The following is a 27,229-nucleotide window of genomic DNA, read 5'->3' as shown; positions in this document are numbered from 1 at the left end:
ATCCCAGCAGTCAGGGGAAGAAAGGCCATTAATTTTTCCAACACATGGAACTGCTTTTTAGGAAGTGAAGATAAGCAGTGGAAAAAGATAGGCCTCTATCTTCATGAAGCTCCTGTTCCTCTCTATGCAGTGTGTGTGTGTTTGTGTATGTTCACGTAGGTGTGTGTACGTTTAGTGTGTGTGTATGTCTGTGCATGTGTGTGGGTAGCATATGTGTGTGGTGTCTGTGTTGTGTGTATATGAATATACGTGTGCATGTGTATATATGTACATGTGGTGTGTGTATGTGTGGTGTATGTAGGGTGTGTGTATATGTATGTGTGTACACATGTGTGTAGTATGTGTGTGGTGTGTCTGTGTGTGGTGTGTATGTGTATGTATATGTAGTGTATGTGTGGTGTATGTATGTGTGTACATATGTGTAGGGTGTGTGTGTGGCGCTGGGTGCAATGAAGTTTTGCAACATAGAGGAGGGAGTGTAGAGTCTCAGTTCATACACACACCTACATGAACACACACACACACAAACATACTCCTCAGAGAGGAGGTCAGGGAGGAGGAGACTTCGAGACAGAAGAAAGAGAGGTGAGGGTGGTACCTGCCCATGCCGGGGTGTGCAGGGAGACTGGGGTGGGGAGACCTGCCCATGCCGGGGTCTGCAGGGGGACTGGGGTGGGGAGACCTGCCCATGCCGGGGTCTGCAGGGGGACTGCGGGGGGACCTGCCCATGCCGGGGGGTCTGGGGTGGGGGGCTGTGTGTGCGTGTATGTGTCCCCGCCCCCAGCCCTCCGCCCCCCGCCCCCCGCGTGCGTCTGCAGCAGGTGCCTTCGGATCGCGTCTCAGGAGCTGGGGCTGGGCGCAGGATTCCTCCCCTGCCAGACCGTTGTACGTGAATTTCTCTTTGCAAAGTTCATCCGCGAGTGAATCGCTCAGCCTCGCTCAGCCTTGCTCAGCGGGTTCGGGCCGCGCCGGCGACTTCCCTTCGTCTCTTCCGCCAGGCAGCCCGCGGGGGTCCCTTCCGCTTGGCGGCCAATTCGCGGGGCGGGGGCAGGGGCGGGGGCCGAGGCCTCGGGGGAAGCCGATCCCTGCGCCCCGCGGGTCTCCGCCGCCCGCCAGCGCGGTCCCTGCCAACCCCGCCCCTGCAGGGCCCGGGCCAGTTGGGAGCAGGGGCCGGGCCGCGGGCGGAGCCTCCCGGTCCCCGCCCTCGCCCTCGGCCAACTGGCGGTCTTGCAGGCGGGCGGACCCTCGGCCGCGCTCGGGGCTCCGGCGCCGCCGCTCCTCCTGCTCGGCCGGAGCTGCCCGGGCTCGGCGCGCGCTTCGGGGCGAGGCTCGGCGGGCGCGGACGCGCAGCATGGCGGTGGAGGACGAGGGGCTCCGGGTCTTTCAGAGCGTGAAGATCAAGATCGGTGAGTGTCCGCCGGCAGCGACGCGTCCGACCCCCCAGCCGGACCCTGTCCTCTCCCGCGCCCGCCTCCCCTCCCCAGATCCTTGCTGGGGACCCCGGCGGAGACGCCCTCCAGGCGCGGCGCGCTCCCCGGAGAACGGCTGGTCCGGCGCCGCGGCCCCTACCCAGCTCCCCGCCTCCCCGGGGCTCGGGCTGGGTCGAGTCGGCTGCGGGGGAACGCGGCTCCCTGCGCCTCCTCTGCGCCCGCAGCGGCCCCGGTCCCTGGTAGCGGCGGAGGAGGTGGGGTCCCCGCGCCGAGGGACGTCTGTCCGCGTGTGCGCCCCCGCGTGTGCGCCCGAGCGTGTGCCCCGCGTGTTTGCAGGAGTGCGCGCGCCTGAGGCTGTCTGGGCGCCAGCACTTCAGGTGTCAAACCCACTGACGTCGGGGTCTCGGCATCTCCCTTTCTCCGCTGCGCCCAGAAACTTCCTTTTCGGGGAATGTGGAGGCTCCTTCACGCCTCTCCCCAGGGGCATGAGGCCCGGGCGCGCTGCTGCTGCTGTGCGCGCGCGTCTGTGCCTGTGTGCGCGCGTGTTTGTGTGTGCCTGTGTTTGTCCATGTGTGGGTGGGTGTGTGTGCTCGTGCGTTTGTGGGTGCATGTGTGGGTGCATATTTGTGTGTGGATGCATGTGTGCGCGCGTGTGTATTTGTGTGTGGGTGCGTGTGTGCGCGCGTTTGTGTGTGTGCATGTGTGCACGTGTGTGTGGGCATGTGTGCACGTGTGTGTGTGTGCATGTGTGCGTGTGTGCTGGTGGGCGTTCTGGCTGAGGGCTCCCGCAGGGCGGGGAGACCCCGGACCCATCGGCACCAAGTCCTCCTCCACTGAGAAGTGGCGGGCGAGCTGGTGGCGGCCAGGGCCTGCGAGGCTGCGGTGTTTCTCTGGGCTTCAGCAGCTTCTAAAGTGGGCTCCGGGAGGCGTTTCCGGAGAGGCGGCTGTGTCTGGACTTCTGGTTTATCTGGAGGGATCTGCTTTTCCCTGGTTGTTTTATCTTGGGAGAGTGATGTGGAAGTCCTCCCCCTCCCCCAGAGCAAGACCGTTTCCTGGAGTGACTGTTCCATATTCATGCCATGGGTGTGCTGGACCACAGCGCAGTTCAGGCTGGAGAGGCTTCCAGGGCCTGCGGTGTCGCGGGCCCCACGGTCCTTCTCCCCCACTGAGCCGCACTTCGCAGCCGGCCTCTTCCCCTGTGAAGAGGCCTCCGGGAACGGGCTGAGTGTCAGTTGTTGATGACATTTGATGCTGCCAGAGGCATTCCCGCTCCCCTAAACCAGCGGGCTGTTTCCTGTCGGCTTTATTTTGGTTTGCGGATCATCGCTGAGACACTCTCTTGATATTTGGCCCAGAAGCGCTGCAGCTAGGATGTGGCAGCACTTCCGCGTTGAGTAGTCCAGAGAGGAGGGATTTCTTTTGTTAATGTGGTTTAAATCTGCTGTCACTTTCATACAGGAAAGCCAGAGTTGGCACTCCCTGAAGTGTCTGAGGTCGCCTTGCCTGGGTGGGGAAAGGTCGCGGCCCGTGGGGGTCAGTTTGCTGCTCTTTCCTTCAGCCAAGGCTGCTTGGCTCAGCGAGCGAGTCCGAGAGGTGTGAGAAGCACTGGGCTTCCTCAGTCACAGGGGCAGGAGGGCTGGAGGTGGGTGCCCCTGTGGGGCAGTGCCAGGTCTCCAGGCAGCAGGCAGAGGTGGCCCGGGGCTTTGTGGCTCGGGGGTGGGGGCCCACAGCCAGCACAGCATGCTCGCTGTGTACCCCAGGAAGGGCTGCGCTTCAGTCCACGGCAGGGCTTTACAGAAGGCATGGGAAGTAGAACAGGAGGGCGAGGGAAGACCAGAGTCTCAGACCAGACGCTCAGACCCTGAGTGTCCCAGAAGGCAGCTTCACCGGCCTGCGGGCACTCGGCCCCACTTCCAACAGGCGTGGGGGTCAGGCACCCCTGGAAGATCCCTCGGAGAGAAGGAGGTTTGGAGATGCCACCACTTGGTCGGGCTCTGTGCTCCACTTTAAACAAGCCAGTGAAACCCCAGCTCAGCCAAGGCTTAGGCTGCTCATCCCATGTGGGGCCTGGATATTATCTGAACCTTTGACCCTCCCAGGGGCAGCAGCAGTGAGGACGGGTAGAGAGGCCCAAATGGCAGCTGCCCGACTCTCTGGATGTGGCTGCAGCGAGAAGTCCCCATTTCCTCTCCCCTCCAGAGGTCACCTGCAGGGCCGGCTGCCTGAGGGGTATCTGTGCCCCAAGTAGCTGGGGAGACAGGGCACCTCCTGCATTCGAGCGGAGATGCAGTCTGGGCTGGAGACCCCGAGGGTGACCTGTGGGTGCGCTGGTTTGGGGTTAGTCTCATGTAACTGTGCTGCTGGCCCGATACCCCGGGGCTCCAGTGGAAAGCCCATCTGTAGAAGCGAAGTGGAGGATGACCCTGTGCGGCGCTGGTGCCAGGGGGCCACTGAGCTCCTCAGGCTCTTTCTTTAATCCACATTCATGGCCAACCTTGGCTCTGACTTGCCCTGCCTGAGTCCCTGGTCTTGAAGATGCAGACAAGACGGTGCCCCTGTGGTTGATTTGAGGGCCCCTCGCCGTCATTCACCTCTGAGCGTTGTCTCCAGGCACGCTGGATTTGCGCCTGAGTCTGCCAGTGATTTGCTGCATGACCCAGGACCCGTGTCCTCCCCTTCATAACCTCATTTTTCCGTTTGCAGAAGGCAGGCAATTGTTGTCTGCTATATCCGGTGGGAACGTACAAGGCAGTGTTGTTCAGGATTAAGTTAACACCCTGCCCCTCACTCCCAGAACAAGAATTGTCCCTAAAGTTATACCAGAAGCACTTCTCCTACTACTCATACTAAGAAAAAAAGGCAGCACATTTTTGGGGGGATTGGGAGCTTTTTTGTAAGGTATAGGGGCATTGGCCATTTAAATGCTTAAATAGCTTTGAAATGTGTGGTGGTATGTGGCCTCATTCAGACGTTGAAATTGGGAAAAATGGAAAGAATCTCTTCCTCCTTTCGCCTTCCTCTTTCTTTGTCCTTCCACCTCTTGCAAGTGAGGTAATAAGAGGGAGTGCCACGTAGAAGTGAGGTGCTTCGATGGTAACAATTTGGAGTCTCTGTCTTGAAGAATCTGGCTTTCTGCATTTCAGTTTTGTGGAATCCTTTTGGATATGTCCTTCTGCACCCTTTCACGGTAGAGTCTGTGTATCATGCATGACGAGCCACACTTCCTATGTGATCGCTGCTTTGAGGAAGCCGGTGCTTCTGACTTTCCATGAGTCAGGGACCCGCAGGGAGGGCACTTCCGCCACGGCCACGGCGTTGTTTTGGGGCCCCCGCCCCCAAGGCGTGCAGTGCCTCCTCCCCTCGCAGTGGTGTCTTCCGTTTCCACAATACTTACTGCTTGTTTTTAAATGGGCACCTTATCTTGATACATGTGTTCAGTAAAGAGCAATACACAAGGTGTTTCTCTCAATCTGTTAAAAAAAAAAAAAAAGAAAGCCAGCCCTGCGACCCAGGATGAGAAAGGCTCTTGCACCGTTGTGACCCTGCCGTCGAGCTGGAGGCAGTCAGCATCCTGGGAATGCCGTCCGTGAGAGGCCGGGCCTGCCGTGTGCTCCTCGGTGGGGCTTCCCGTGGCTCTCTGGTCATTCCCTTCTTTCTCCTTTGGGCTCAGTGCCCGTGGCTCCGCTGGGCTCTTGCTCCCTTCCTGTGAGGCTGGAGCTTGTCCATGAAGAAGACCCAAGGCCGGTCTGGCCCAACATTGAACCGCTGGTGCCTGCAGACCTGTGGGGCACTGAGGGCCAGGGGCTGCCGGCCTCCAGCCCCAGCTATCCCTCTCCTGATCACAAACAGAATCCCACCTGAAGCAGGAGGAGGCGGCACCAGGTGAGAATAGGGAGAATGACAAGTGGGGTGCCTGGAGGGTCCCCTGGACTGTGCCTCCCTGGCCCCAGCTCCTGGGCTAGAAGGTCAGGGCTCCGGGCCCGGCTCTGCTAGAAGTGGCAGCTGACACTCTCAGCCTGATGGACTCCCTCACGGGAGGTGGAGGCCGCTGGGCACAGGGCTGTTACAAGCATCAAATTAGGTGATGGTCTGTTTAATAAGTGAAAGTAGCAACAGTGTCTTCACAGGGCTAGGGCTCACTCAGGTAAGAGAAGTGTTTTGTGAATGTGAGGGAGGGATACTGGCCATGCTGTGGCTTTCCCTGTGTCTGTTTGACAGTGTAAGGAGGGGCCGTGTGGCCACACATGGGCCTTGGCATCAGAGATCTTAGATTCCCCTAATGCTAAAATTAACTTGGATATTTTATTAACCGAGCTCAGCTAAGCTGCCTGTGCTATTTTTAACCCCTGAGGACGAAGGTGCAGGGCTTGGCTGCACCTGGGAAACAGCAGGGGCTCCGGCAGGGGCAGGTTCAGCCTGGGGCCCGGGCTTTGCCTGGAAAGGGGAGTGGGTTTTCTGTGTGTGTGTGTGGGTGTGGAGGCGGGATGCAGATGCTAAGGGGGTCATTTCCATATATTATCTGATTTTATCTAAATTCTCGAAACTCCACGACACTGAGGTGGAGAAAGGGAGACCCACGGACTTATCTGGGCCCAAGCGGCCCAGCTCCACGGGCTCCTGGGATTCGAGTTCTTCTCCTCACCACTTAGTATTGTCCATTAATTTTTTTTTTCTTTGAGACTGGGCCTCACTACGTTGCCCAGGCTGGTCTCCAACTCTCCAACTCCAGGACTCAAGGGATCTTCTGCTTCAACTTCCTGAGTAGGTGGGACACAGGTGCTCACCACTGCAGCCTGCCTGTCAGTTTGGAGAGCTGTTTCTTCTCTGTGATCTTGGATTTGAATGGAGGGAATCATGGAAGGTTGGAGAACAGAGAGACTTGTTGGTGACTTTAGGGACACGCGGCAGGCGGTGTTCAGGCAGGGAAGGAAGGAAGGGGCTGCTGGTCTGTGTGGGTGGACAGTGGCCTGGGAGGCCCAAGACACAGGGTGTGCTGGGCTGGGAAGACAGTTTGGAGATGCAGAGGTGATCCTTTCAGCAGGGCCACAGCCGCCCACCCAGCCTTCAGGCGTGTGAGCAAATGGTGCCCGGCAGGTGGACTCAGCCAGGGTGCCGGACTGGAGGGCAGAGTGTGGACCGGAGGCAGCCCTGGGGGTGTCATTCCTGGAAGGGAATCTGGCATTGGTGGAAAACACTTTGGTTTGCTTCTTTGGAGCTAATGGAAGCAAATGAGGCATTTGGAGCTAATGAGCGCACGAACCCCACAGGCACAGAGTGGATGAAGAGGGTCTACCTGAGGCTGTGGCACCCTGTGTTTGCAGGTGGCGCGTCATGTTTTAAACATAGATGTGTATATGTTTAGAAAGAGATGGACGTATTGGCTGCAAACAGCCACAAGCGAAGTGGTGGCTGCTAAGGTTTTGAAAATGAAGGCTGCTGAGTGATGGTGCGAGGGGCTTGGTGAGGAGGAGGGCTCCTGGGGGCCCTCGGAGGAGAGGCGGACGCAGCGAACCCACTTGGAATCAGACACTCGAGACTGCGTGCTGGCCACGTTTCTTGACAATTCTTTGATTTTAGATGACCCCTAACCTCTCTCTGCCTTGGTTTCTTGGTTTGTGAAAGTGGAGGCCAAGGCCTTCTTTTGCAGAGATTAATGGGACTTAGATGCACACAGGTGCTTCCCCTGCTCAGATCTTCATAGATGGGAGGTGTTATTCTAGCAGAATTTGAAGGTATCTGTTCGTCTGTAATGAACTGGACTTCTATGTGAGCAAATATATAAATTGAAAAAGAGCTACACTTTACTAAGTAGGAGGGTGTTGAGAGCCGGGAGAGCTCACACCCTGGAGAGGCGGCTTTTGTTTTTGGTCTTGGCTGTCATCTGGGTGTCTGGGAGGGATGGCTTTGAACGTGCTCCTGAAGAGAGAGTGAGGTCTCAGGAAGGGCAGAAATCATTTGGGTTGGGCTGGTGTGATGAGATGCACGGCCTGGCCTTTGAGGGGCCCAGATAATTTGGCTGGAGGGGCCAGTGGGACGTGTGGATGGGCCTCTGGCCGATGGGTCGACAGAAGGGGGCACACGGCGTCCCATGGGGATGTGGTGTCACGCCCTGCAGGTGCCGGTACCTCTGAAGGGTGCGAGTTTGGACAGCAGTTGTGGAACTGTGGTGGGGGGTCGGGGAGGCAGCTCACTGCACATCTCGTCTTACACAGCCGCGGGTCAGAGCAGGGGTCTGTGTTCATGCGGGAAAGGAGGGACTTACCATGAACCAGAGCTTCTAGCTTTGAACTGTAGGTGAAGGCGATGAACAGACATGTCTACTGCAGCAGCACCTGTGGCCAGTGGCTGAGTGAGCGAATAGCAAACAGTAGAAGCAATGTTGAGGGTTCGGGTGTCCCCACCAATCTCCTGTCGAACTGTCATCCCCATTGTTGGAAGTGGGGCCTGGTGGGAAGCGACTGGATCTTGCGGGTGGATTTATATGCACAGCTCAGCGCCATCCCCTTGGTGCTGTTCTCACCATAGTGAGTGAGTTCTCGCGAGATCCGGTGGTTTAAAAGTGCGCGGCGGTACCTCCCACCTCGCGCTCTTGCCCCCGCTCTCGCCGTGTGAGACACCTGCTCCCCCTTCACCTTCTGCCATGACTGGAAGCTTCCCGAGGCCCCCCAGAAGCAGATGCCTGCATACCTCCAGTACAGCCTGCAGCACCGTGACCAATAAACCTCATTGATTTTGAATTACCCAGTCTCAGGTGTTTCTTTGTAGCAATGCAGGAACAGCCCGGTGAGTAATCGCCAACTGAAACGGTGATTGTGTCATGTGCATCCACACGTGGGCTGCCCTGTGGCTTTCAAGGAACATATTAAGCCCAGGCCAAACCACATGACTCGCAGGAAGTTCCACGGCATAGGATTAGAAAGAAGCAAAATGAGAGCGCCCAACACCACCCCCTAGAAGAATGATAAACACAGGCAGGTCAGGAATAAGACCCACACAGCCTGCTAATTGGATTACCTGTGGGATGGCAGGAGTGCTGTGGTAGGAAGAGACAGGAATACAAGGCCTTCCGTAGCAGCAAGTATATGTCTATTATGCATCAACGTGCAACTATGTATACGGTGGGTGAGTGAGTGGAGAACGAAGGCGGAGCTTAGAAATCTTCCCTTCACAGACTGTAAGGACAGTGTCGGCTGTGGAGGACGCCAAGGCCGAGAAAGAAAATAACTTGCCTTCATTCAAGACGATGTGCTGTGTGGGAAATGCGTGTGGACAGGTGAGGGGGTGGTTCCATCAGGCCGCAGCGCGCGTCCGGCAGTGACAGGCGGAGTGCAGTTGTGGCTGGCCCTTGAGAGGCCCCGGCCCCTGAGAGGTTTTGGGGCTCCAGCCTTTGTTTCTGGGAGGCTCTGGCACAGGTGAAGGGGAACTGAGGGTTACGTCACCTGCGACAGACGGTTCAGGGTCTCTCTGGGTGTGAGGCAGAGTCCAAAGTGAACAGTTACAAACGTTCAAGCTTTGCTGTAGATGCGAGTTCCAGAGTCACCGAGGTGCCCGGGAAACCCCTCGTCAGGCCTGGATCCCCGGAAGTGAGTTTCCCCATGGGTTATTGGTCAAACGGCATCAGAGTGTCCAGGAGATTTTGTTTTTTGTGAGTATTTTCTCAAAAATAGTGGTTCCTTGTTCTATGAGTGTCTGAAAATATTAGGTGTGTTTGTGCAGACAGGGTTGGATCCCTCAGGCTGTAGCTCTAGCTGCCCTGAAATTTGGCATTCTTAGTTTTCATTTTCAAATAAACTTGAATCCCACATTTGGAACAATCACCCAAATTTAAGGCTCAGTTTTGTTCCGGGGACAGTCAGTGCCCTGCTGGTATCACAACACAGCTAGTAACGGCTGCAGTGCTGACCTGCGTGTCCTGGGTCCCGAGAGACAGCGTGCCGGACCCCAGGGGGCTGGGTCAGGAGACAGGAGCCGCACTGGGGACAGAAACCAGTGCCTTGACCTGGAATTGATCGAGGAACGACTCCTGCACCTGTTCCTTCCTCTTTACATTGTTTCTTTTATGCTACCCGAATAATTTCCAACCTGTAAAGAATCATCTGTCTTGGCCCTGACTGCCTATAGGATAAAATTCCAGAGATGGAAAAGGGGTCTGAGTCTTTCCTAGACACCGTGGGTATCCTTTTTCTGACCACCGACCGGACAGATGTCCGCTCGGGACCTGCACGGGGGCCGTGGCTCCCAGCCCCACATGGCCCACCCCGTGGGTGCCTCCCTCGCCCCAGGATGGGCCAGAGTCCTCAGCCCCTTGCTGAGAGCCACCCTCCCTGCCTGGTGCTCGTGCCGTGCCCAGGGTAGGACGGAGGATTCTCTGGGATGCCTGACAAAGCTCGGGGGTGGTTGTTACTGTGTCTTCCTGGAGCTTGGTTTTTGGACTTCATCGTCTCCAAGCTGCAGCCCGGGTCTGAATTGGGTGTGATCGACCCAGGCCGGCTGTTCGTGTGGCGTTGGAGCCAGTTCCCATTTCTGCGTTAGGTTTCATTCCTGGCCTTTTCCCTGCTTTGAGGGGCTGCACAGAGTAGCTGAGGGCCCTTGCGTGCACCCCTAAATCTTCTCTTTAGCTGTGTTCCTTCTGAAGGAAAAGGTTTCGCTCTTCGTTTCAGCTCTGGAGCTTTCTTGTTTTGGTTCCAAATCCTCGAGGTGCTGGAGCAGCTAGTTTGCCTTGGTCTTGTCCCCTCTGTGTTTTCTCTTCCCCAGAGCAGCCATTGCTGTGGGAGGCCGAGGACCAGCCTCAGCCCACGGCCCCTGCTGGGGCGGCCACCTCGGCGTCCGGTGGTGACTGTGCCTCCTCCTCTGAGGCTCCAGGAGCAAAGTGCTGTCCCCAAAGCCACACTGGCAGCAGGAGCGTCTCCATGCCGGGCGCGCACCGAAGCTGCATCCAGGGTGTAGGGACCCGGGAAGGTTGTCTTGTGGTGGACTCTGATGCCCACAGCCCAGGCGCTTTTGTGGCCTTTTCCTTCCTAGAGCCCCTTCTCGTGCCGCGTTGGCTGGGCCTGCTCAGCACTGTGGCAGCTGTCACGGCAGCCAGTGGTCCTTGCTTTGGGCAGCAGTGAGATGCAGAGGCCTGGAGTCAGGGCTGGGGCTGACCTGCCGGAGACCCCCTTCCTAGCTGCGTCCCCCACTCGGGGCCGACCGGCCGGAGACCCCCTTCCTAGCTGCGTCCCCCACTCGGGGCCGACCGGCCGGAGACCCCCTTCCTAGCTGCGTCCCTCACTCGGGGCTGACCTGCCAGAGACCCCCCTTCCTAGCTGCGTCCCCCTCTTGGGTAGCTGCATCCCTCACTTGGGGCGGCCCCTGACGGCGCTGGCAGAGCTGGGTCGCAGCACCCTGGCCGCCCTGTGTGGAGGCCCCACTCATTCTTCCTGAACGCTGTGCCCTCTGCTTCCACGTCAGGACATTTCCCTCCAATGGGCAGGGGCGGACCCGCCTGCACCCCCAGGCCCAGGTGCTCCCAGGTGCACAATGAGCCCACCCCCGGGGGCAGGCACGGCCCGGGGGCAGGAAGGAGGCGGTGGAGCAGGGGGTGGTTCGGCCCCAAGCGCCCTGAGCCTCTGGACCCTACTTCACTCTGGCCCAGGCTGCATGGGGGTTTCCAAGGCTGGGGTCACACTGGTGGACAGGGCCATTAGCAGAGATTCAGGAAGAGGAACCGGTTCTGGGAAAACCATCTGCGCGCAGAGCCCAGGGGACTGGCCGTGCCGGACTCTCCTCTGAGGTCAGGGTGGGATGTTTCAACAGGGCTGGTTTTCCCATGGCCTTTGGGATGAGGGATTTTCTGGGGAATTCCAGATGCCCCCAGGCTGTAGCTGCCAAGCTCAGCCTTCTCAGGAAGCCTTGCTGGCTGGGGGTGGGGCTGACTGCCGAGGGGCCCTGGAGGCTGGAGCAGCCTGGGGAAGCTCTGCCTCCACGGCCGGCCGGCTGTGCAGCCTGGAAGGGACGCCTGGCCTCCCAGATCTTCTCCCTCCCCGACAACTAATGTCCAAGACTCTGACTGCTGAGATTCTGGGATTTGCGGTGGGCCCCACGGGCTGGAATCTTCGTTAGTTTAGGGGCGGTGGCTAGAGGTAGGAGCTTCTGAGCCCCATGTGCCCCTCAGCCAGTCACCTGCACTCGGCCCACAAACCTGGCTCTGCTAGCCCGGCTGCATGGTGCGAGGCAGGAGATTCCGAGAAGCTCCCTCCAGAGCATGCGGGGGGCTGTGCATACTCACAGCTGTAAACAACTAGTATCTCATTCACTGTACGGGGCTAGTGCGATGGGCCACAAACTCACACGGCCATGGTGCTGCACTCAGGGACTGGTCTGGCTGCCCGCGTCCTCAGGGCTACAGAGGAATGAGGCGTTCAGTCTTTCCCTGGGGAAGCCGAAGGTCGAAGGTCGAGCTGTGCCCGAAAGGCAGAGGTTCAGGCTGAGGGAGGAGTCCGCATCCTTATGTTCCTCGGAGGTCTCCTCTTGTGACATGCTTGCACACATGCAGACATGCACTTGCACACACTGCACGCATGTGCTTGCACACGTATGCTCACCCATGACCCTGGGACCGTTTGGGGCAGGGTTGCATGGCTTGATGTGCAGTGTTGGGTGGAGGTAAGGGAGGCTCCGGTGGGTTCTGCTGGCTTTTCCTTTAGCCGAGATCCGTGACAGAAGAAATGGGCCAATCTGTGCTGAGTAGGATGCATGGAGTTTAAAACTTCTCAAGCAGTTCTTAATCGTTTTTATTCTACCCCACATGGCCGAGGCTGGGGACACTCTCCAGGCAGCCCCATGGCTCTCAGGGGCCTGGTCCCAGGAGGCTCGGCGGGATGTGTTTGGGGCACCAGGGTCTGAATGCCCCGCGGGTGGCCTCCTGCCCCCGGCCGCAGTGCTAGGATGCACCTGCCTTTCTACTTTCCGCAACTTGAGATCTTTTCTAGCAACTGCTGTGCGATTTTCTAATATTTTGTATTTGTATAAGAAACGTTTTGTTTTTAGGCCCCACAACTTGTTCTTTTTCCTGATAGCTTTTCCCCCTACTTGTCACTGACCTGTTCTCTTAGGGGGCTGCGTGTTGCAGGGGAGTCCCCTAGCTCGGCTGTGCCACTCAGGGAAGCTCGCTGGAATTCAAATGAGACAGATGTTATTCTGGGAATAAACTTGATCCTCTTAGATCTGTGTGAGAAGAAAACGGTGGACAAACATTGGTGCTCGAGCTGTAATTAGTAAGAAATTACTGGTGTTCCTCTGCACCCGTGCCTGGTGATAGGAAGTCAGAAGAGAGTGTTTGATCACCTCTAGATGAGTATGTTCTGACGATGAAAAGTCCCTTTCCGTGTTATCTGTGGGGCAGGGTCACACGGAGTTTCTCTGTGGGGATTGTCCTCCACCAGGGCTCGTTGGTCCAGACCCCTCGAACGGCATCGACGCCTGGCTGGAGAGGGGGGGGGCCCTGATCGACGCCTGGCTGGAGAGAGGAGGGCCCTGATCGACGCCTGGCTGGAGAGAGGAGGGGGGCCCTGATCGACGCCTGGCTGGAGAGAGGAGGGGGGCCCTGATCGACGCCTGGCTGGAGAGAGGAGGGGGGCCCTGATCGACGCCTGGCTGGAGAGAGGAGGGGGCCCTGATCGACGCCTGGCTGGAGGGGGGGGGCCCTGATCGACGCCTGGCTGGAGAGAGGAGGGGGGCCCTGATCGACGCCTGGCTGGAGAGAGGAGGGGGGCCCTGATCGACGCCTGGCTGGAGAGAGGAGGGGGCCCTGATCGACGCCTGGCTGGAGGGGGGGGGCCCTGATCGACGCCTGGCTGGAGAGAGGTGGGGGGCCCTGATCGATGCCTGGCTGGAGAGGGGGGGGCCCTGATCGACGCCTGGCTGGAGAGGGGGGGTCCTGATCGACGCCTGGCTGGAGAGAGGAGGGGGGCCCTGATGGACGCCTGGCTGGAGAGAGGAGGGGGGCCCTGATCGACGCCTGGCTGGAGAGAGGAGGGGGGCCCTGATCGACGCCTGGCTGGAGAGAGGAGGGGGGCCCTGATCGACGCCTGGCTGGAGAGAGGAGGGGGCCCTGATGGACGCCTGGCTGGAGAGAGGAGGGGGGCCCTGATCGACGCCTGGCTGGAGAGAGGAGGGGGGCCCTGATCGACGCCTGGCTGGAGAGAGGAGGGGGCCCTGATGGATGCCTGGCTGGAGAGAGGAGGGGGGGCCCTGCTGGTTCTCTCGCTGCTGCTGAGGGATCCTGAGTGATCGCCCCTCAGAGGCGTGAGCAGTTGTCTCCAGGACCTCCGTACGGCTTCCTGAACTCCCCAGCTGGTCCCATCCGTCTGGAATCAGTGGCATTCCTTTCTCTCTTCATCATTTCCTGCTCCATTCAGCACTCCTCGAGTATTTAGAGAAAGGGTTTCTCAGCATTTGGACCCAAGAATGTGTTTATGGAAATCCTGAGTGAAAATGAAAGACTGGAAAGAAAAAAACACTTTTCACTACATTTTTGCTAAGTGCCTTTGTTTTTAAGTTTATTTTGTTTTATAAAGTGTATTTCTGTGTTTTCTTTAGGGAAGCCCTTTCTGCCCTCCATGTGCCCTTCCCAGGCCCGGGAAAAGAGCTGGGGTGGGTGGGTCAGGAGGAAAGCGGGGGCGTGGAGAGGGAGGGGCAGGCAGCCAATGTCATCCCCAAATAAAAGCGCTTTGATTTCTTTCCGCCAGATCATGATTCATTGTCACGGGTGACCATTTAGTTCTGTGCTCCCCTGGTTTCCTTCTGGGGACCCCACGGTGGCACCCACACCCCTGTCACTGCCCACACCCAAGGCTTCCCTCTGGGTAGCTGCACTGGAACCAGCGGGTTTTATGAACACAAGAAGGCTGGTGTTTTTCAGGCAGGATACAGCTGCTGACTTTCAGCAGAGAAGGCCAGGCAGTGGGCTAGCCTGGTCTGGTTAATAATTCATCATAGATTTGTGGATGGTCACAATGAGTGTGCGGAGCTCGAAAGCTGCCACTCGCTTAGAAGCTAGTCCAGATTTTAGTGTGCCTGTGGCTTAAAAGTGGTGGTGACATTGGTTTTCAAATAAAATATTTCAGAAATATTTGGGACGTTTCTATGCATCTAATCAGAAAATTGTGAGGCTTGTAAAAATGTGCCATGCATTCTTAACTGGTGTGTTTATTAGGATTTGGGGCTAGAGTTGGGATGTGATAGAGTCAGTGTGAGATGGATGACTTTTTAAGGTCACCCACCAAAAGGCAACAATGGCAAGGCAAAGCTTTTAGTTTTACTTGATGTGTTAATTACAGATATTAGTTAAAGTTATTTTTCAGAAGCTTCCCCACCCACTAAAATGTCCTCCCACAGGCACTTGGCTGGGGGATTTGACTCACGCAGGCGGGGGTGGGCCTGAGTTTGCCCCCCTGGGGTTCCCAGGAGGCAGCTGCAGTCGTCGGAACCCATGAACTGGGGCTGTTCAGGATATAAGGGAAACATTGGCTGTGCCTTCCAGGTTATTATAGAGTAAGGGATAAATAAGACAAACCCATCAACGTGGCCACGTATTTATGAGAATCATAATGAGAATTTTCAACCTCCTGGGAGAGGTGAGCTACTATTGTGCTCAGGAAGACTAAGGCGCTTCTAACCGGCTGTTCCTGTGCACTCACGGACACTTGGTGTGCACACGTGCGCACGGCAACATCCACATGTGCACACAGGTGTGTGCGCATGCACCCCTCACACACGTGCACCCCTCACACACGTGCACCCCTCACACACGTGCACCTCTCACACACGTGCTCCCCTCACACATGTGCACCCCTCACACACGTGCACCTCTCACACACGTGCACCCCTCACACACGTGCACCCCTCACACACGTGCACCCCTCACACATGTGCACCCCTCACACACGTGCACCCCTCACACGTGCACCCCTCACACACGTGCACCCCTCACACACGTGCTCCCCTCACACACGTGCTCACCCACAGATGTGCATACAGGAGCGTTGCATGCACCCCCTCACACACGTGCACCCCTCACACACGTGCACCCCTCACACACGTGCACCCCCACACACGTGCTCCCCTCACACACGTGCTCCCCTCACACACGTGCACCCCTCACACACGTGCTCCCCTCACACACGTGCTCCCCTCACACACGTGTACCCCTCACACACGTGCACCCTCACACACGTGCTCCCCTCACACACGTGCTCCCTCACACGTGCACCCTCACACACGTGCACCCCTCACACACGTGCACCCCTCACACACGTGCTCCCCTCACACACGTGCTCCCCTCACACACGTGCACCCTCACACACGTGCACCCCCACACACGTGCACCCCTCACACACGTGCTCCCCTCACACACGTGCACCCTCACACACGTGCACCCTCACACACGTGCTCCCCTCACACACGTGCACCCTCACACACGTGCACCCCCACACACGTGCTCCCCTCACACACGTGCTCCCCTCACACACGTGCACCCCTCACACACGTGCTCCCCTCACACACGTGCTCACCCACAGATGTGCATACAGGAGCGTTGCATGCACCCCCTCACACACGTGCTCCCCTCACACATGTGCACCCCTCACACACGTGCTCCCCTCACACACGTGCACCCCTCACACACGTGCACCTCTCACACACGTGCTCCCCTCACACACGTGCACCCCCCACACACGTGCTCCCCTCACACACGTGCACCCCCACACACGTGCTCACCCACAGATGTGCATACAGGAGCGTTGCATGCACCCCCTCACACACGTGCTCCCCTCACACACGTGCTCCCCTCACACACATGCACCCCTCACACACGTGCTCCCCTCACACACGTGCACCCCTCACACACGTGCACCTCTCACACACGTGCTCCCCTCACACACGTGCACCCCCCACACACGTGCTCCCCTCACACACGTGCACCCCCACACACGTGCTCACCCACAGATGTGCATACAGGAGCGTTGCATGCACCCCTCACACACGTGCTCCCCTCACACGCGTGCACCTCTCACACACGTGCTCCCCTCACATACGTGCTCCCCTCACACACGTGCACCCTCACACACGTGCACCCTCACACACGTGCACCCTCACACACGTGCTCCCCTCACACACGTGCTCCCTCACACACGTGCACCCTCACACACGTGCTCCCCTTACACACGTGCTCCCCTCACACACGTGCTCCCCTCACACACGTGCACCCTCACACACGTGCACCCCTCACACACGTGCTCCCCTCACACACGTGCTCCCCTCACACACGTGCACCCCTCACACACGTGCTCCCCTCACACACGTGCTCCCCTCACACACGTGCTCCTCTCACACGTGCTCCCCTCACACACGTGCTCCCCTCACACACATGCACCCTCACACACGTGCTCCCCTCACACACGTGCACCTCACACACGTGCTCCCCTCACACACGTGCACCCCTCACACACGTGCTCCCCTCACACACGTGCTCCCCTCACACACGTGCACCTCTCACACACGTGCACCCCTCACACACGTGCTCCCCTCACACACGTGCTCCCCTCACACACGTGCACCCTCACACACGTGCACCCACACACACGTGCTCCCCTCACACACGTGCTCCCCTCACACACGTGCACCTCACACACGTGCACCTCTCACACACGTGCACCCTCACACACGTGCTCCCCTCACACACGTGCTCCCCTCACACACGTGCACCCTCACACACGTGCACCTCTCACACACGTTCACCCTCACACACGTGCTCCCCTCACACACGTGCACCCTCACACACGTGCACCTCTCACACACGTGCACCTCTCACACACGTGCTCCCCTCACACACGTGCACCCTCACACACGTGCACCTCTCACACACGTGCACCCTCACACACGTGCACCTCTCACACACGTGCACCCTCACACTCGTGCACCCTCACACTCGTGCACCCTCACACACGTGCTCCCCTCACACACGTGCACCCTGACACACGTGCTCCCCCCACACTGATGCAGAGGATTCTCCAAACCTGCAGGCTGCACGTGAATAGTGGAAACTGTATTTTCAGAGTTAATTTTTCATTAAGTAAAATTATTAGGCTGCCATTGAATAACTTTTTTCAAATAACTTTATTTAAAGTGATAAAAACACTTTTATCATTACAAATAAATTAAGCATGAACTCAGTAGTGTTTTGCCTCTTCTAAGGGTTCGTCTGCCGTAAGGCGCAGTTTTCCCTCTCATTTTAACGGCTCTGACGGGTGCCACTCAGTCACCAGTTTCCCCTTTCCCAGTGGCTTGGAACTGCGGTCTGTCCTGCGCCTGAGTCTTTCGGATTCCTCAGAATGCGGCATGTTTATGAAAAAGCATTAATAGGAGGTGTAGGGATGGGGGTCTCTAGGTTGATAGAGAGGACAGTATTTCTAGTTTATGTATGTGTGTTTCAGAGTTGCAAATCACCTCAGATAAAATAGGGCCCTGTAGACAAGACAGCAGGCCTGGCCCGAGGGGAGGGGTGTCTGTGATGACCTTCTCAAGGCCAAAAACGTCAGGACCAGCAGGATTCCTCCAGAGAATGTCTTCTTGAAGAGCGTTGGCTGCACCTTGCAAGGCCGGCTGAGAGGGCACCGGCCCGTGGGGGACCCAGGGTTCTGCCCCTGCACCGCTGCCAGTCTCTGGCTGTGTGACCTGTCACCCTTCAGGCCTCAACATCCACACTCATGTCAGCAGGGTGATGACAACTTCCCAGGGACCCCAGAATGTCACCTGCCTCAACTGCTGGCGGCCTCTGAGCACGTGTCCCATTCACAGAGCGTTTGGGTTTCTTCTTTAAGCACGCTGGTTACGACAGAAAGTAAAATATTAACCGAGAAGAATCATCTCACATTTAAACATAGCTTCACACAAACACATACATCTGTAGCAACGTAGTTACAGGAGACTGAGAAGGCGTGGGGGCTCCTCATCATTCCAGGCTGTGTTTTTCCCTTGAGAAGCAACAGAGGTAGGAGACGGTGGCTGTTTCTGACCTCCAGACCGGTTAGAGAGCGTTTGTAGGGTAAAAACATACACAGGAGGCTGTGTGTTATGGGAGGAGCCACCAAATGGGCAGACGACAGCGCGGGGAACACGTGGCCTGCAGAGGGCGTGGGAATGACCAGCTGCCTCGAGGCCTGCGCTCCGCCTCTGACGGCTTTATCTCTAGGGCACGAGTCTCTTGTGACAGGAAGTGAGTATTAACGAATCAGTTAACCATTGTGTAAACTGGGAAGTTGTCTTGTGATCAGCCTTCACACAGGCAGGCACCTCCCCCGCGTGCCCGACACTAACCCAAGCCTTGTGTTTTGTGGGACATGTGGCCTCGCCCAGGCCGAGGGTGGGTGTGACCGTCCAGCCTCTGTGTCACCAAGGTGGCGTGTTTATTTATTGAACTCACATCCTCACCAGCCGTCCCAGGAGGAGACGCTCGGGAAAACTGCTACTGCACGGCGGTACAGGGCCATAAACATGTTGCCGCTGGGCATAATGGAAGCTGCCGGTGACACCACACGCGAAGCCTCCCATGGGTTCCAGGTATTTTTACACGGCCAGACCTGGCCCTGTGCCTTGTTCAGCGGCCTCTCTGTGGAGAGGCCTTCTCCTGCCGGGACCTGCAGCGGCCCACAACTGGGGGTGGGGCTGGGGAACCTGCAGCAGCTCACAACTGGGGGTGGGGCTGGGGAACCTGCAGCAGCTCACAACTGGGGGTGGGGCTGGGGGTGCTTTCACCCGTGGCCAGGGGTCGTGCCTGGGAATTTCCCAGCTTAGCACCCCCTGTTGTCCCCAGAGCTGGGAGCTGTGGGTCTTTCCACGGTCGGTCACGACTCTGCCCTGTCCCTGCACACGAGGGCAGGTGGCTGAAAAATCAATGCCAAGTAAGCTTTCGAGGGAGCGTGTTTAACCTGCCCTCGGGTTTACGCTGAAACCCTGCCCACATATTATCAAGTGATGCTCATAAACAAAGGTCGGCGAAGGATGAAGGAAAATAAGTTGCTTTTATGAGTCAATTAAATATATAATAGTGCTCAATTCATTTTGGCCTGCGTGGTTTAAAGACCAGACAAGAATATGCTGTTATTTATTTAAAGGTAAAATGAGAGTCTGGGCCCATTTTGCACCATTTAGCAAGTGAATGGGTAGCTTTTGTGGTCAGACCTCACTTTGGCTGACAGAGCTAGGAAATGTGCAAGGAGCATTTGCTGATCAATTCGTCTCCCTCCATCCGTCCGTGTCCCCGTTCCTTCACCCCACTGCGTGCCAGGCCGAGATATCCCAGAGAATGTTTCCAGAGGAGTTCTGGACTCGAGTCTAATAAAGGAAACCCCAGGAAATCCAGAACAGAAAGTTAGCGTGTGACAGGAGGAAATTCGTTTTGCACTCCACAGCTGAATTTGTGGTTGCCTTTCTAACATCACATGGGCCGCGCTGAGGATAGGGCAGGTCTCTCTCCCCTGCACAGACATCACAGACGCTCGCCGTGGTGGGGTGGATGGATGGACGTGGTGTGAGCTGTACAGACATCACAGACACTACAGACATCACAGACACTACAGACATTGCAGACACTCACCATGGTGGGTGGACCGATGGACATGGTACGAGCTGCACGGACATCGCAGACAGTACAGACACTGCAGACGCTTGCTGTGGTGGGTGGATTGATGGACACGATGTGAGCCAGCCAGTCTCTGATGGCAACTGTTTTACATTCCCAGGTACCATTTGTCCCCTCTGGTTTTCTCATTGGCATCTTTCTCTCTTTTTAAGAAATTCGTCAGAAGCAACGTGGTTCTTCCCAGTGAATGTAGCAGAGGTCTGCTTGACATTTTAGATATATTTCTCCAATTCTCCTTCCGTTCCTCGCCAGCCGCCGTGTGCTGTGCTGAGCTCAAGCCACAGGCGCGTCTGCCCAAGTGCTGGGCCCTGTTGGGAGGAGCCGTCTGAGGCCCCCAGTCTCCATGGAAGGAGTTGCCTGTGAGAGACGACGTGCCAGGAGGAGGCTGGTGTGGCCGAGCAGACAAACTTACATTCAGAGAAGCCTCATCCGTGGAAACAGCCCAGGAGGGGCAGCAGCTGCTGGGCTCTGGAGTTGGCGTGTGGCTTATGGCCGAGCATCCCCTTAGGATCATCCCAGCCCTCCAGCTCCTGCCCCCAAGTCAGGAAAGGCTTCCCGTGCACGGCAGGGCCTCTGCGCACTCTGGAGTCCTGGCCGGCCTCTGCTGGGATGGGCTGGGCCTTTCTCTGAGCCCCAAGGGCCTTAGTGCCTCCCAGCCCCACCCTCCAGCCCTCCCTGAGCTAAGCACCTTCCCAGCCTCCTGCTGGCCTCTGATTCACTCTCTGAACAGGGAGTGTTGCTTTTTTGCTGAGGATTCTCTTGGAAACCCTTTGAGCTGAGAGATGAGCCCACAGCGGTGCCTCTGCCTCAGATGTTGGTGTACCCTGCGGCCCCGTGGGGAGTGGGCGCTGGCAGTCGGGGCACCTTGGCTGTGGGAAAGGAGGACCCCAGGGCAAGCAGGGAGAGCTGGCATACCCCCACCCCATTCTCCAGTTACCAGCCCTTAACCCGGGGCTCTCCTAGCGGCATCCCCATACCTGCAGCACCAGCATCCCCTGGGCACGTGCGTCAAGTGCTCGTGGCAGGCCCCACCCCTACAGAGCTGGGGCTGGGATCTGTCTTTCCACAGGCCCTGCAGAGAGTTCCCGTCCGGCTGGAATCTGAGACCCCGGTCTAAAGAGTGTGATTCTCTCCCTGCGGAGTATCAGGAGCAGACCAGCTTCCCGAACAGTCACCTGCAGAGCTTCTGCTCCTTCGGGGAGGGCCCTGACTTTCTAGTGGTGGAAACCCTCCACCTGGCCAGGTTCCGGCTGCCCCGGGCCGTTGGAAGACTCCGGGGATTGATGAGCAGATGCAGAGCTGCCTGGGAGCTGGCCTAGCCCCTGGTGCCCTGCTAATGCCATTTTTTGGTAACACCCATTCACAATAGCCTGGCTGAGGGTTTTGTTCTCCTTCTCTTTATTTGCTATCACTAGATCCATCCGATTAAAAATTAGCCTGGTGTGCCCTTGTCCCAGGTGCTGGAGGGGGTGCCTGGGGGCCTCTGTTTCCAGGGAGAGGGAGGGACAGTGTCACTTATGGGACCACACAAAGGGGCGAATCTGCGTTTTGCTTTTGTCTCTTCCGCTACAGCTCCCACCCTCGCCTGTTCCTTGGAATTAGCGAAGTCTGTGCCTCCTTCACCAGCATAAACAGAAGCTGTTTTAAGTTGATGGGCCCCAACCCCAACCCAGACACAGGATCCGATGATTCTCTGGAGGTGCCGTTTTTGCTCAGTTGCAGCTGGGGTTGCCCTAATTCCTGACCACAGATGGAGGTTTACTCTGCTTTACCCATGAGGGTTTCTGAACAGCTTGTGCAGCTAGAGGCTGTTTTGGAGAAACAGAGATGGTCATGGACATAGTTGTAAATACCAAGGGCTGTCAGTGGATGTGGAGAGGCTGGGCTCTGTGTGACGCAGGAAGTGACATTTCCCTCCTTAGAGGCTCAGCCTGTTAGAACTCAGCCTGCAGCTCGTTTGTGCCATTCCATGTTGCAGTTTCAGGTTTTTTTTTTTTTTTTTTTCACTTTGAGCCTCCCTGGATTATGACAGGTGTCTGGCGATGTCCTTCCTGACCAGAGCATGGCTCAGCCCCCGACCGGGGCCCACGGCCAGACCCGCACCCTGCTGCCCCCCAACCTGGGACACCGTGGCTCCCTCAGGAGGATTCTCACTCCCCAGACAAACACACAGTCTGTGGTGTCAAGCCTGCCGGTGTCCGGATGGGTGTGTCCTGGTGCTGTGAGGCTCCGGTCCGGGCCGTGGGGACTCGGGAGGCTGAGCGGGTGAAGGTGGCTCTGATGTGCGGGTCACGCCCTGTGCAGGTGTGAGGAGGGGCTGTCGGTCCTCACGGCAGCCAGGGAGGAAGCTTGTTGTGTTTGTTGCTGATGAGGAAACGGGGCTCTGGGAGGGAGGTGCTTTGCCGGCTCACGCTGGGCCACAGCTGCCTGCTGCTTTCCTGAGAAGCCGTGCAAGGAAGGTGGCGGCCGAGTGTGCGGAACCTGTCCTGTGTAGGGCCAGGGGTCATGCAGCTGTGCAGGGAAGGGGCCGCAGGCGTCCAGTGAGCGGGACCGTATCCATTTCATCTTATTTTGGACACTGAGATTTGAGTGACACGTAATGTTCACAGGCATGAAATGTTATCCTTTTGATAATTCTTAAATTACTTAACATCTACGTTGCAGGCGTTACAGCGTAGGGTTTGGTCAGGGGCCCGGGCCTGTCTCTCCCTGGTCCCGGCAGCCGTGTAAGCCCGTGGACCTGGAGCAGGGGTCCAGGTTCCAGGCCCTCCTGGGCACTGCTGAATTCCGTCCCACTGACTTTGAGTTTTTATGTTTTATTCTGAGCATTTCTGTTTCTGTTGATTCATTCTTTTTTTCTGGTTATAGAAGGAATGATTTTTCTCTTACCAACCACCCAGGCTGCAGCCCCGCGTGACTGGTCAGGTTTCTGTGATGGGGAGAGATGGGGAGAGGGCCCGGCCCTGAGGTCTGTGTCTCACGGCTCTCACTCGACTCCGCCAGACGCTCGTTGCCCTGAGGGTGCAGCTGTGGCCGCATCTGTGGGTGGCTGAGGAGACGGGACGTCCACCGGGCAGTTGCGCCCCAAGGGTGTTCTGGGGGCTGCCTCGTGTCCCAGAGCTAGACCCACACGATGCTGAGCCTCGTGCCGCCGCGAGGCCACCCCCGGTCAAAGAGACCCAGTCCCTGGCCTCGTGGCCCTGCGCCAGCCCCGCCTCTGGTGACGTCACTTTGGAAGCCACAGCAGGAGGAGGCTGCTCGCGGCGTTTGGAGGCTGGAGGGCCTGGTCTCCGGGTGTGCACAGCCGGGGTGGAGCGGAAGGAGGATGAGCTTAAGTCAGAGAGTCCTGGGCTCCAGTTTTGCTTTGATGTTTATGTTGCTTTTAGAGAAAACAGCTCAGCTGCGCGTTTCTCCTCTCCGCGGCCCTCGTGGCTGATCTGCATGGAAGAAGATTAGAGAGGACCCTGTGTCAACGTCTGCAGCCCACCGCAGGCGCTGAGTAAATGTTGGTCGGTGTTTTTCTCACTTTATTTTCAAGCTGTCATTGGCTTGGGATTTTGTAAAAAGCAGCTGGGGTGTGGATTGGAGTGGAGCTCTAAGATGCTTGAGGCAAGAGGAGGCTGTGAACAGGTCTGAGGGTTTGGACTGGGGACCACGCAGCACAAACGAGCTGAGTTCGAGAAAGGCCTCAGTGCCTTGAAAGGCACCGGCTGTTTACACTTTTCTCTCAAGACGGAGGCTTCACGTGGTCGCTGTTCACACAAGTGCCAAGCAAGACCCTAGTGCCAGAGGTGTGGACTGAAAATGAAGCCACCTGAACGTCCTGTGACCGTCACGAAGCCGGTCGTGGTCGGGGGCCTGTGTGTGTGTGTCTGGCCGGGGCCCTGCTGCCTGCCCTCTGGCTTAAGGAATCCAGTTGAGAAACGCTCCCTCTGAGTGCCCTGGGGTTCTGACCCAGCTTGAGGTTGTAAACAGGCGGAGGGCGCCGAGTGGAGAGGCTTTGCTGTGATAGAGACCTGGGCCTGCCCTGCCGCCGTCCACCGGGAGCCCACGGCAGCCTCACCCTCCGACACCCGCACGCTGCATGCGGTGGACTGAACTGCAGGACGCCTGTGTTGCCGCCAGTTCTGCTGTTTGGGAAAAACTCTCTGTGTTAAGTTGGACCTTCCTTGTGACTGATTCAGAGGAGCCACATTGTTGCGGAAGGGCTGGGACCCAGACACAGGGTCCGGAGTGTCCTCGAGGTATCAGAAGAACTCCTGGAGAGCAAGCCGAGGGCTGTGTCATCGCCACACCCTCCGTGGGTCCCTGCTCCTGAGTTAGGCTGTGCCCAGCCGCCCAGTGACTCAGAAGCTGTGCACACAAGGTGTGAATCCCACCTTGCTCTAGTGCCAAGAAAACAGCACCGTGGTGATGGGATGTGGATAACGGACGCGGGTGACAGACAGGGGATAATGGACGTGGGGTGATGGATGCGGGTGATGGACACAGGGTGACAGATGCGGGGTGATGGACAGGGGATGACAGATGCGGGGTGACGGGATGACAGACGCGGGGTGACAGGGGATGACAGACGCGGGGTGACGGACAGGGGATGACGGAGGAGGATGGGTTGTGGGATGACAGGACTTCTCAGCGCTGGTTGCTCCTGCCTGGGGGTGGGAATGAGTGGGAAGGAGAAAGGCTCGGAGAGGTCCTTATCCAGTGGCCAGGAGCGGGGCTCAGGTTTTTCGTAGTGTTCAGGGAATCCCGCAGAGCCCCTAGGGGATGGCGGGGCCACCCCCACCATGCCGGCGGGGAAGCGGGCTTGGAGAGCTTAACCTCTGAGGCGGCCGTGGAGAGTGGCACTCAGGGGCTGGCTCAGGTCCCAGGCCAGGCGCGAGCTGATCCGCGTCAGCCTCTGGTTCTGAAACACTGAGCCTGGCTCCATTCTGAAAAGTGCAGCAGTAATTTGAGCCTTGTTCTGAATGGCCCTGCTGATTCATCCTGCTTTTGCAGGGCCCCTGCTGAAGGACAGTGGCTTCTGCTTCCTCTGATCCTGGCAGCCTGGAACTTCCTGAGAGGACTGGGCATGTGGATAGCCATGGTGGGGGAATGGGCTCCCCTAGACACAGTCGCTTCCACAGGAACCTTCTAGAGCCTCACCCAGGGCAGAGCGGACACCCGCAGCCTGGAGTTCCGGGAGCCCCGGCCGCCTGCCTGGGTCATGAGGGACAGGCCAGCCCCCAACCCTTGGGTAGGAAGAGCCCAGGCCTCAGACAGGACAGGCACCTGGGTGAACAGACGGCTTCCCCTGCAGGAGGAGCTGCAGCCGCTCAGAAGCAGACCTCCAGCGTGGGAAAATCAGACCCATGGTATCAGGGTGCATGAAGGCAGGACACACAGGCCACATCTGCGAGGGTCAGGACATGAAGGAGGGACACACAGGCTTGTCCCCTGTGAGGGTCAGGACATGAAGGCAGGACACATGGGCCACGTCCCCTGTGAGGGTCAGGACATGAAGGAGGGACACACAGGCTCGTCCCCTGTGAGGGTCAGGACATGAAGGAGGGACACACAGGCCACGTCCCCTGTGAGGGTCAGGACACAAAGGAGGGACACACAGGCTCGTCCCCTGTGAGGGTCAGGACACGAAGGAGGGACACACAGGTTCGTCCCCTGTGAGGGTCAGGACACGAAGGAGGGACACACAGGTTCGTCCCCTGTGAGGGTCAGGACACAAAGGAGGGACACACAGGCTTGTCCCCTGTGAGGGTCAGGACATGAAGGAGGGACACACAGGCTCATCCCCTGTGAGGGTGAGGACATGAAGGAGGGACACACAGGCCCATCCCCTGTGAGGGTCAGGACATGAAGGCAGGACACACGGGCCACGTCCCCTGTGAGGGTCAGGACATGAAGGTGGAACACACAGGCTCGTCCGCTGTGAGTGTCAGGACATGAAGGCGGGACACACAGGCCACGTCCCCTGCGAGGACCAGGACACGAACGTGGGACACACAGGCCTGTCCCCTGCGAGGACCAGGACACAAAGGCGGACACACAGGCCACATCCCCCGTGAGGGTCAGGGTGCCCAGGGCCAAGGCTGGAGCCTGAACACTGTCCGCAGACCGTGGCTGGGTGGAGACTGCCACGTTGAAATGCCTGCACGTCTGATCGAGGTGTGCACACCAAGCCGTCCTCGCCACTGCGGCTCTAGGGGGGGCCTGGCTGAGGGAGGGAAAAAAGTTAACTTTTTCTACTTGGAGACTTAACTGGCTAGAATGAGTATCTATTTCTTTGTAATTAAGAACATTTTAAAATACAGAAAAATAGTTTCCTTATAAGACTTTTAATTTTAAACATATGCAGAGCTTTCTAAAAGCGACACAGCATATAGTTTGGTTTCTGTGGGCCATGTGCCTTCCATGTGCCTGGAGGATGGACAGGTGGTTTTGTAACGTGTGTCATAGTTTGCACCCAGCTGGTTCAGGTGTTAAACCAAAAACGAGTAATAAAGCAATGGTGGTGATCAGTTCAGACAGAGCCCAACCCCTCCTCACGCCAGGGGCTTAGGCTCCGCAGCGGGAAGCGGGTCTAAGTGGGACTTGTGTGTGAATTTCTACACCTGCGCTAAGTAAAATGGGCATTTATTTACAAAGCTCCGAATTACATTACGTTTTATATTTTATGTTTAAACTTCATTAGGAAAAATTGCCATTATTGTTACACGTAATGAGTCGACTGTCAATATTTAATACAAACGAAGGAAATGTTGGCAAAAGAGAAATTAGGCCTAACATTCTTATTTATAATAATCTCAAATGCTGTTAAATTTGTAAGCATTTCTGTTGCTTTGTAGATGTTTTGGAAAAGCTAATTTTAAGTTTTCAAGAATGAGAAGTCGTCCCCACCGAAAGCCTAGCACGTTAGCGTCTTTCTTTGCGTTAGTTTCTCTCCATTCTTATTTTGCCCCGTGGAGATACGGTGCGTGCACACATATTCAATATTAAACACACATCTGTAAACACACACAGGAAACATTAAACCCATATGTTTCTATGTATTATTGAAAGTTCATCGGAAAAGACAGCAGAGGCCGTGTGCCGCTCTGTCGTGCACACCCATCCCAACACCCGG

General features: G+C 57.3%; 1 protein-coding gene across 1 annotated transcript in view; it reads left to right on the top strand.

Annotated features, from left to right (window-relative positions):
* The first annotated feature begins 1,222 nt into the window (after positions 1-1,222).
* Positions 1,223-27,229, top strand: part of RASA3 (RAS p21 protein activator 3) — a 140,803-nt gene continuing 114,796 nt past the window's right edge. Inside the window, exon 1 of the mRNA XM_030812473.1 lies at positions 1,223-1,406. Coding sequence (XP_030668333.1) covers positions 1,352-1,406 — 55 coding nt within the window. The 5' untranslated portion in view covers positions 1,223-1,351. The remainder of the gene's footprint in view (positions 1,407-27,229) is intronic.

This window comes from Nomascus leucogenys, chromosome 5 (genome assembly GCF_006542625.1).
Source record: "Nomascus leucogenys isolate Asia chromosome 5, Asia_NLE_v1, whole genome shotgun sequence".
Lineage (NCBI taxonomy): Eukaryota > Metazoa > Chordata > Mammalia > Primates > Hylobatidae > Nomascus > Nomascus leucogenys.
This window is presented reverse-complemented; position numbering and strand designations above follow the sequence as displayed.